Raw genomic sequence first — 10,479 nt, forward strand, 5'->3', positions numbered from 1 at the left:
GGTTATTCAATCTCTTCTTAAAAACTGCTAGTGTTGGAGCATTTTACAACTTCTGCAGGCAAGTTGTACCGCTGATTAATTGTTCTCACTGTCAGGAAATTTCTCCTTAGTTCTAAGTTGCTTCTCTCCTTGATGAGTTTCCACCCATTGCTTCTTGTCCTGCCTTCAGGTGCTTTGGAGAATAGCTTGACTCCCTCTTCTTTGGGGCAGCCCCTGAGATATTGGAAGACTGCTATCATGTCTCCCCTAGTCCTTCTTTTCATTAAACATACCCAGATTCCTGCAACCATTCTTCATATGTTTTAGCCTCCAGTCCCCTAATCATCTTGGTTGCTCTTCTCCGCACTCTTTCTAGAGTCTCCACATCTTTTTTACATCACGGCGACCAAAACTGGATGCAGTATTCTTTAATTAATTCTTTAATTTTATTTTTTGGTGAGGCAGCAGCCCCGTCGATATTCTTAATATCCCAATTTTCAAGTGAGGGATAGAAACTAATCAAGAAGAGAAGCAGAAGGGAAATCCAACAGGTTCTGACAGGTACTGGAGAACCGGTAATGGAAATGTTGAGTAGTTTGGAGAACCGGCAAATACCACCTCTGGCTGGCCCCAGAGTGGGATGGGAATGGAGATTTTGCAGTATCCTTCCCCTGCCATGCCCACCAAGCCATACCACACCCACCAAGCCACGCCCACAGAACCGGTAGTAAAAAAAAATTGGATTTCACCACTGGAGAGAAGCAACCTAGAACTAAGGAGAAATTTCCTGGCGGTGTCAAAGTTGGGTTGATGAGTAGGAAGCCAAAAAGAACGGGGGAGACGGGGGGGGGACGGGGGGTCTGACCCATGCAAAATTAACAGGGGTGTCTTTTTCTCTTTGTTTCCCCCCTCCCTTCCTTGCTGCAGTCGTTTGTCCTTTACCCTGCATGAACGGCGGTCAATGCACATCTGGGAACCACTGTCTCTGCCCTCCGGAATTCACCGGCCGCTTCTGCCAGGTGCCCGTGAACCGCCAGGGACAACAGGCTCGGCCCCCCAGCGATGGGGCACCCACGGAGACGGGTTCCAGCAAGCACGCCATTTACGCTGTCCAGGTCATGTCTGATCATCACAGCGACAGCCCCTCGGGGCCGGGTTCGAAAGGCACCGTGAGCCATTCCACTTTTATGGTACCCCTGGGGCATCACTCCTCCGAAGGTAAAGGGAGAGAAAGTGAGGGCTGGGCTCGGAGGCTGTTTTTTTTTTGGTGGGGGTGGTGGTGTAGGGTGGAGCGATAAACCCCCTTCGAGGCAAAGCAGATTTTCTCCAATTAATAATACTGCTTTAATTGGATAAAGGGCCTAGATCGGGGTCTCCAACTTTGGCAACTTTAAGCCTGGAGGACTTCAACTCCCAGAATTCCCCAGCCAGCAAAGCTTAAAGTGGCCAAGGTTGGGGACCCCCCTGATCTATAGAATACTTCTTCAAGTCTCATGAATCGATGTATTTCAAAACGTAACCTATATTTTATACGTCACTTCTTAAATTCGTCATAACATACAAAATTGAATGCGTATTTCCATTAGTAAAAATATTTGTATTTCAGGTTTGAAGTGAGTTGGTGCTGTCTGAGCTTTATATGTGTACCACAGTATTAGGAGTACATTCGATATATTTTTTATTACTGTTATCTGTTCACTGTCTGCCATATGCAGCTAAATAAACAAATTAACTCCTCTGCGGAGTTAATTTAAATTTAAATTTAAATTGAATTTGAAATTTGGGGGTCCGTGTTGGGCGCTGATGGGCCGAGCTGGGAATCTTTGAGCATGTGCAGAGGGTTTTCTAGAAGCCCTCCAGCTCCAGGGTTTCAAGTGGAAACTACCATCCTCGCCCCATCTCGCTTGCTCAAATTCCCAAGTTAGTGGGGAGTTTATGATAGAATAGAATGTCAGAGTTGGAAGGGACCTTGGAGGTCTTCTAGTCCAGCCCCCTGCTTAGGCAGGAAACCCTACACCGCTTCAGACAAATAGTTATCCAACCCCTTCTTTAAAAAACTTCCGGTGTTAGATTTTTCTCCTGGTTGATGAACAGGAAAAAAAAAAAGGCATGGTTGGTCAAGAATTCAGCACTGTACTTTTTTTATTTTTATTTGAAATTGATCCGTAAATCGGTTGTTTCATTGACGTTGCAAACGGCATTGTAGCAACTCCCTTGTCCAGTTTTCCAACATCCTATTTTATTTTTCTGCTCTCAGTTCAGATGCACCAACCGTTGGTCAACGTTCGCGTCCATCACCCGCCGGACGCCTCCGTGAAGGTCCACCGGATCGACAGCCTCAGCTCGGAGGGGAGTGGGCCAGGCGGGGCCCACCATCTAATCCAGCACCCGGCTCCGAAACCGGCCTACACTCGTCCCCCAGCCCAGAAACCCCTGGGGCGCTGTTTTCAAGAGACGCTGCCCAAGCAATCGGTGAGCGGAACGGGGGGCCCAGCTATTTAACCTGTATGAAATCAAGCCTCCATGCTCAAAAGCAGTGTATCTGATCCAGTCAAAATCAAGGCCAAATAGCAAAGGAGGAAGCCCTCTAGTACTGTGTTTTTTTTCAAGCTTGGCAACTTTAAGATGGCTGAACTTCAACTCATCTTAAAGCATGCTGGCTGGGGGATTCTGGGAATTGGAGTCCACTCCTCTTAAAGCATGCTGGCTGGGGGATTCTGGGAGTTGGAGTCCACTCCTCTTAAAGCATGCTGGCTGGGGGATTCTGGGAATTGGAGTCCACTCCTCTTAAAGCATGCTGGCTGGGGGATTCTGGGAGTTGGAGTCCACTCCTCTTAAAGCATGCTGGCTGGGGGATTCTGGGAATTGGAGTCCACTCCTCTTAAAGCATGCTGGCTAGGGGATTCTGGGAGTTGGAGTCCACTCCTCTTAAAGCATGCTGGCTGGGGGATTCTGGGAGTTGGAGTCCACTCCTCTTAAAGCATGCTGGCTGGGGGATTCTGGGAATTGGAGTCCACTCCTCTTAAGGCATGCTGGCTGGGGGATTCTGGGAATTGGAGTCCACTCCTCTTAAGGCATGCTGGCTGGGGGATTCTGGGAATTGGAGTCCACTCCTCTTAAAGCATGCTGGCTGGGGGATTCTGGGAGTTGATGTCCATCTCTCTTAAAGCATGCTGGCTGGGGGATTCTGGGAGTTGGAGTCCACACCTCTTAAAGTTGTCAAGTTTGGAAAATAACCCCACTGTTTTGGCTGGATCACAGGATTAGACTTACTTTTATTCCCACTCAGTATTAAATTTCACACTAAGCCCCACCCTAATCACAAGTGTTGTGTGCTTCCCTCAGACACATGCGCACACTTCAGGAACTAAACCATACATAGACTTCAGGGGATGGCGAGATTTACACAAAACTACAAAGAAAACGGCCTGGGGATCTTCTAACACAGGGGTCTCCAACCTTGGAAACTTTAAGACTTGTGGACTTCAACTCCCAGAGTTCCTCAGCCAGCATCACAGGCTGAGGAATTCTGGGAGTTGAAGTCCACAAGTCTTAAAAGTTGCCACGGTTGGAGACCCCTGTTCTAACAGACTAACTCACAAAATCCCCAGTCCTCTTTTTAGCCTAATATGGCATGTTGGTGCGCCAATGCAAAACAGATCCTCACTGAGGACTAGATGCTTAAAATAGAAAAGCTGATTCACTTTCTGTCACCCACAGGCTGGAGCGAGTGAGGCTGGGGTGGGGTGGGGAAGTTTGGAGCTTGGTCTTTTTCAGGAGAGAATTGATGGATTTAGTCTTTTTTTTTTTTTAATTTCTTCTCTCTTTCCCTTCTGGTGCGCCCTGCAGTGTGGGAGCAATCCGCTTCCAGGTCTCACGAAGCAGGAAGATTGCTGCGGCAGCATCGGCACCTCCTGGGGCCAGACCAAGTGCCACAAATGCCCCCATCTGCAGTGTAAGCCTCCAGCCCTTCCCCACCCCTCTCGGGGTGCCCTTCGGGGACCTAGCACCACCCAGCGATCCCCAGCGCAGGTGGCCCGAATCCTGTGGGTGCACTTCAAAAATTTTAACAAGGGGTTCTCTGCCCGGTTGCTGGGTGGGAGTGGCCGTGGTGGCCGTGGTCTAATTGGCCTCCTGCACCGCGGCTGGGGGGGGAGCGATTTTGCCCTCACTGGGCTCTGGAGGCTTTCCTCGAGCCTCTGGGAGGGCAAAAACAGCCTCCCCAGGCTCTGGATGCCTTCCCGAACTTCCGGTAGGCCTGTTTTTCGTCCTGCCTGAGCCGCTGCGCACGCCCTGCACTTACCTGCATTCAAAACGGCCCGTGTGGGGACTCCTGAGAGGGGCGGGGTGGGGTGGGCGGGGCCAGCCAGGGCTGGGATTTGGGAGGTTCTCCGAACTGCACAGAATCTTAGCTAGAGGTTCTCCCGAACCCCCAGCGGCCCACCCCTGGGTGCCCTCCTTGCTTGAAAAATGAAATAATTGAATTGAATTCAATTGAATTGAATACTTTATTTGGCCAAGTGTGTGAGATTTGGCTAAGGCACTCCCCACCCCCAATTTGTGCATGGCTTGTTCTGGGTCCGTCCTCCCCATGGTCTCCCCCACCTCTCCGAGACACCCTACATTCAGTGGTGAAATCCAAGTTTTTTTACTACCAGTTCTGTGGGAATGGCTTGGTGTGAGTGGGGTGGCTTGGTGGGCGTGGCAGGGGAAGGATACTGTAAAATCTCCATTCCCACTCCACTCCAGGGGAAGGATACTGCAAAATCTCCATTCCCACTCCACTCCAGGGGAAGGATACTGTAAAATCTCCATTCCCTCCCCACTCCAGGGGAAGGATATTGCAAAATCTCCATTCTCACCCCACTCCAGGGGAAGGATACTGTAAAATCTCCATTCCCTCCCCACTCCAGGGGAAGGATATTGCAAAATCCCTATTCCCACTCCACTCTGGGGCCAGCCAGGTTCTCCAGAACCTGTCAGAACCTGCTAGATTTCCCCGCTGCCTACATTCCTTAGCTTATCTTAACACGCTGTCTCTCCACTCTCCTTGGATTTGGGCAAGGACGATTTTCAGCCATTGAGATCTGTCCGTAGCACCCTCCAAACTCACATGGGGCCTGCTCCAGGCCTTTCAGGGCCTCCCAAACCCCCTCTGCGACACACCCCACACTCCTTACTTGTCCCTTGGTCCAACCTGCAGGATCATTTCAACAACTATAACTGGGAATACCGGGATTGCGGTCATTGAGCAAAGCGGTCACGTGACATCTTGCTTAACGATCCCTTTGCTCAGTGACCAAGATTCCCGTCTCAATTGTGGTCGTAAGTTCAGAAAATATATATTTAATTATTCATGTATTAACAGCAGCTGGAATTGTATTTGCACAATATTGGAAAAAGGTGATTCTTACGGAAGAGAAGGTGATTAGGAAAATATTAGAATGTGCAGAAATGAATAGACTAACCGTAGCAATTAAGGAGAAAGAACACACTGATTATTATATGATATGGGAAGCATTTTATCAATGGTTAGAGAATAAAAAAGGAAATTGGAAATAAAGGAAGAAGACAACAAGAAGAATAGAAAATCCATTAAGATAGAGAGAAGAATAAAATGGCAATGGATAACATCCGTATGACAAGAATAATCATGTTTAATGTTATTATTGTATTTTTATTAGAAGATACTTAGGAAGGAAATGAAGAGTTTACACAAGGTATAATTGTGCAATGTATATAATTTGTGGAAGGATGTTGCACAGAAATATTTGTACCCAGACGACATATTGCTTAAGGAGAGATGAAATGTTTATATTTTTAAAAAATGGAAAATAAATAAAAAACTATAAAAAAAAGAAAGAAAAAGAAAACTACTTACCCAGCTGACCTACCTGTTAACAAGAACTGTGTACATTACAGCGTAGTCTGGGACGATGTCTTTGTGCAGTGTGGGTCTGAAACAAGATCCATTAATTGTTTAATGTTATTTTTTTTAAAAACTAACAATTAGGAGTTAGAAGGGAAACTAGTAGAGCAGTGGTAGTCAACCTGGTCCCTACCGCCCACTAGTGCAGTGGTTCTCAACCTTTATAGTGCTGCGACCCCTTTAATACAATTCCCCACGATGTGGCGACCCCAACCATAAAATTATTTTCGTTTTGAATTTATTGCGCCTGAAGCCGTCTTGGCTAACGATCTGAACTGCTTACGATTGCCTTGAGGACGGAGGCATTAAAGTGGAGACTCCTCCCCTATTAAGTTTATCGTGCCTGAAGCCAGATTAGGCTAGCGATTGGGAGTGATTGCAGCTGGCTTGAGAGGGAGACATCAGAGCAAAGATTTCTCTCTTTTTTAATTCATCGCGCCTGAAGCCGAATTCGGCTAGCGATTTGAAGAGCCTGCATCTGGCTTGTGGAGTCAACCATTGGAGCGCGATTCTTCGACTTGCAAGTATACTTCCCATGTTTCCGATGGTCTTAGGCGACCTCTGGCAAATCGTCATTCGACCCCCAATGGGGTCCCGACCCACAGGTTGAGAACCGCTGCACTAGTGGGTGTTCCAGCTTTCATGGTGGGCGGTAGGGGTTTTGTCCGATACTGAAGCACTTTCCTTTTTTTTAATTTAACTGACTTTTTTAAAAAAATTCATAGCATTATTTAAAAACATTTTCATTAGGTTTTCGTAATATTCCCCGTGACAATTTAAATTTCTGAAAATATACGATTTGTATCGCCTGCGCATAAGTTTAGTTCACGTTACGTAAGTGAAACTAAATGGCGCTATAGTGCGACCGCAGACAAAAGAGCCTCTTCCCAGAATAGCTCGCGCATCTCCCCCCCGAACCGGTGGGCGGTTAGAAAATTTTACTACTAACAGAGATGCAAAAGTGGGTGGTAGGTATAAAAAGGTTGACTACCCCTGTAGTAGAGGAATGTGGAAGACTTAAACGTTCACTGTGTACGCTTTTTTTCCAGATCAGGGTGTGCAAAAGACGATGGGGAGCGATTGTCCGCAGGGATACAAGCGACTCAACAGCACTCACTGCCAGGGTAAGCGAGTGTAGGGTGTGTGTTCCATGTGTGTGTGTGTGTTTGGAATTTGAATGTCGGTGAGCTGGAAAACGAAATCTGCTGTCATCGATGCCCTTGCTTCCAATTGTTTTGACCCTGAGTTCGAGTCCTGCATTCTAATGGGGTGTGGCGCATGGGACTTGAGGTGGCCTCTGAATGGGAGATAAGTAGCAACTCAGGAGCAACTCCTTCTGTCTTCTAATTTTTTTAAATTTTTTTTATAAAAATGTCAAATCAATGCATGAACAGTATGGCACCTGGGCGCCATACATTCCAATACATATGAAATTGATCGAATTAAACATTATTATTACATTTAATCAATTTATGTATTTCTAATAACAATACACACCTCTATTAGGTTAAAGTCTATTATTATTCACTTATTCCACCTATTTCTCATTATGACTTTCGTTTTATCAAATAGAAATGTATACATTAGGTAAAGGTAAAAGTTCCCCTCGCACATATGTGCTAGCCGTTCCCGACTCTAGGGGGCGGTGCTCATCTCCGTTTCAAAGCCGGAGAGCCAGCGCTGTCTGAAGACGTCTTCGTGGTCATGTGGCCGGCATGACTCAACGCCAAAGGCGCACGAAACGCTGCTACCTTCCCACCAAAGGTGGTCCCTATTTTTTCTACTTGCATTTTTACCTGCTTTCGAACTGCTAGGTTGGCAGAAGCTGGGACAAGTAACGGGAGCTCACCCCGTTACACGGCAGCACTAGGGATTCGAACCGCTGAGCTGCCGACCTTTCGATCGACAAGCTCAACGTCCTAGCCCCTGAGCCACCGCGTCCCTTTTTATGTGTACATTAATATAGGAAAAATATAGGAAAATAATATAGAAAAAAAAAGGGAATATTAATGTTCCCTTTTTTTTCCTATCACTTATTCTAGCTTTTAATCATGTCACCCATTATTAGAAAGCTTTTTCTTTCTTTCCTGTTTAACTTCTGATCATGTCACCTGCCTAAAAAAAAGAGGGGGGGGGTGAAGAATAAAGTGGGAGAGAGAGGGAAAGACAATTCAGAGCAGCAACAGAAAAGAGAAATCATCCATCCATCATCTCTTGCCCGCTTTGTACTTCAATTGCTATGCTTTAAAAGAGAGAGAGTGGAAGAATGAAAGGCAAGTCAGAACAACAATAAAGAAAAAAAAAGAAATCATCGATCCATCGTCTCTTGTCCGCTTCAATACTTCAATTGCTATGTTTTGTTTTTTTTAACTTGCCTCCCACGTTCTTCTCTTAAGTCTCCATCTATCTCTATTTTTTTGGATGTCCAATCCAAGTCCTTCTATCTCAGACCTGGGCAAATTAAGGCCCGCGGGCCATATCCGGCCCTTTGTACGTCCCTGTCCGGCCCGCGTGAGGCCAATCATAAACACCATAAATTAAACTTTTTTTTTAACTTTTATTTTGAAATTTTATTTTGAAAAGCGTTACGTCGCTACGTATGCACGTCGTAGACGTAGCACCTTCACTCGCGTATACACGTGTGTGAGTGAAGGTGATGCTGTTCGCCAGGTTATCCCCAAGATGTCGGCACACCCCAAGAAAAGAAAAGTTGATAACGAATGCCGTATTTTCAACAAAACATGGACTTCCAAATATTTCTTTACAGAAATTAAAGGCAAAGCAGTGTGCTTAGTCTGTGGTACACAGGTTGCTGTGTTTAAAGAATATAATTTGAATCGCCACTACACCACCAAGCATGAAGATAAATACAGAAATCTGTCTGGTGAAGAGCGTGCAAGGGAGTCTGATGCATTGCTTGCAAAACTACAAACCCAACAAGGATTTTTCACTAAACTTCACACTCCCAGAGATGCAGCCGTCAGGACAAGTTATGTCATTTCTCACAAAATCGCCAGAAAAAGTAAGGCGTTTTCCGACGGAGAGTTTATTAAGGAGTGTTTATTGGACTCTGCTGCGCTGATGTGCCCAGAGAAAAAGGCGATTTGAGAACGTTTCACTCTCCCGACGCACTGTAACGAGGCGGATTGAGGACATCGCGGGGAACTTAGAACTTCAGCTGAAGAACAGAGCGGCTGACTTTGACTTTTTTTCTCTGGCTTTGGATGAGAGCTGCGATGTACGTGACACTGCCCAGCTGCTCATCTTCTTACGTGGGATAACCGCAGACTTTCAAATCACGGAGGAGTTGGCAGCCATGCAGTCAATTAAAGGACAACCACCGGTAATGACTTGTTCAGAGAGGTAAATGCATGTATGGACATTTTAGGACTGAAATGGGACAAGCTTGCAGGTGTGACAACAGATGGTTGTCCAAATCTGACAGGGAAAAATGTTGGACTTTTAAAGAGAATGCAGGATAAAGTGACAGAAATTAACCCTGATCAGAAATTGACATTTTTGCATTGTATCATACATCAGGAAGTGTTGTGTAAGACAGTGTTAAAAATGAAACATGTCGTTGATGCTGTCACTAAAATAGTTAATTTCATCAGAGCAAGAGCTTTAAATCACAGACAGTTTGTTGCTTTGTTGGAGGAAACTGAGGCTGAACATGGTGACATAAGCTATCACTGCACTGTTAGGTGGCTCAGCCTTGGCAAGGTTCTGAAAAGTGTCTGGGACCTGAGAGACCAGATTCAGGAGTTCTGTATTCAGAAAGGTCATGACATCCCAGAACTTTCAGATAACAACTGGTTGGCAGACCTCGGATTCGCTGTGGATGTGACTGCACTAATGAACGAACTAAATGTCAAAATGCAGAGCAAGGGCCTTTTTGTGCATGAGATGTACAGTGCAGTGAAGGCTTTCATGAGAAAACTACAGCTCTCAAGCCAAGTGAAGGACAACATTCTGACCCACTTGCCAACACTTAAGGAAGCCAAAAGATCAGGTGATCACCTCCAAAAGTACTCAACCATGTTAGAAGCATTGCATGCAGAGTTTTCAAGGCGATTTCAAGATTTCAAAACTCTTGAGAGTGAAATGCACATGGTTTCTTCTCCCTTCAACTGCAGTGTGGATGATGCACCAAGTGAAGTTCAGATGGAACTCATTGATCTGCAGTCTGACACACATCTGGCAGATCACTTCAAGTCAGTCTCACTGCTGGACTTTTACTCCGCCCTCAAAGAGGAGAACTTTCCACACCTGAGGAGGCATGCTCAGAGGATCCTAGTCCTCTTTGGATCTACCTATCAATGTGAACAGACATTCTCAGTTATGAAGTTCAACAAATCCAAACACAGATCCTCTATGACTGATGACCACCTCTCAGCTGTCCTTCGCATAGCCACTTCAGACATTCCGCCAGATTTCAATGCCCTTGTTCAAGCCCAGAACAGACTGGATTATTCTCGCTGAAGAGGTAACATGAGGTGGAAAGCATTACAAGTTATTGTTTGTGGAGATTAACAAATTAAAAAATAAATTGCACTGGTTCAATAATTGTT

The 10,479-nt window shown here is 45.8% G+C and overlaps 1 protein-coding gene across 5 annotated transcripts in view; it reads left to right on the forward strand.

The window, feature by feature from the left end:
* Positions 1-10,479, forward strand: part of LTBP3 (latent transforming growth factor beta binding protein 3) — a 55,193-nt gene that overhangs the window by 6,922 nt on the left and 37,792 nt on the right. For all 5 annotated transcript variants that reach the window (XM_058160294.1, XM_058160291.1, XM_058160293.1 and 2 more), the window contains exons 2-5: positions 907-1,197; positions 2,237-2,451; positions 3,829-3,934; positions 6,958-7,032. In XM_058160294.1, coding sequence (XP_058016277.1) covers positions 907-1,197; positions 2,237-2,451; positions 3,829-3,934; positions 6,958-7,032 — 687 coding nt within the window. The remainder of the gene's footprint in view (positions 1-906; positions 1,198-2,236; positions 2,452-3,828; positions 3,935-6,957; positions 7,033-10,479) is intronic.

Source organism: Ahaetulla prasina, chromosome 17 (assembly GCF_028640845.1).
Source record: "Ahaetulla prasina isolate Xishuangbanna chromosome 17, ASM2864084v1, whole genome shotgun sequence".
In the NCBI taxonomy this organism is placed as follows: Eukaryota; Metazoa; Chordata; class Lepidosauria; order Squamata; family Colubridae; genus Ahaetulla; species Ahaetulla prasina.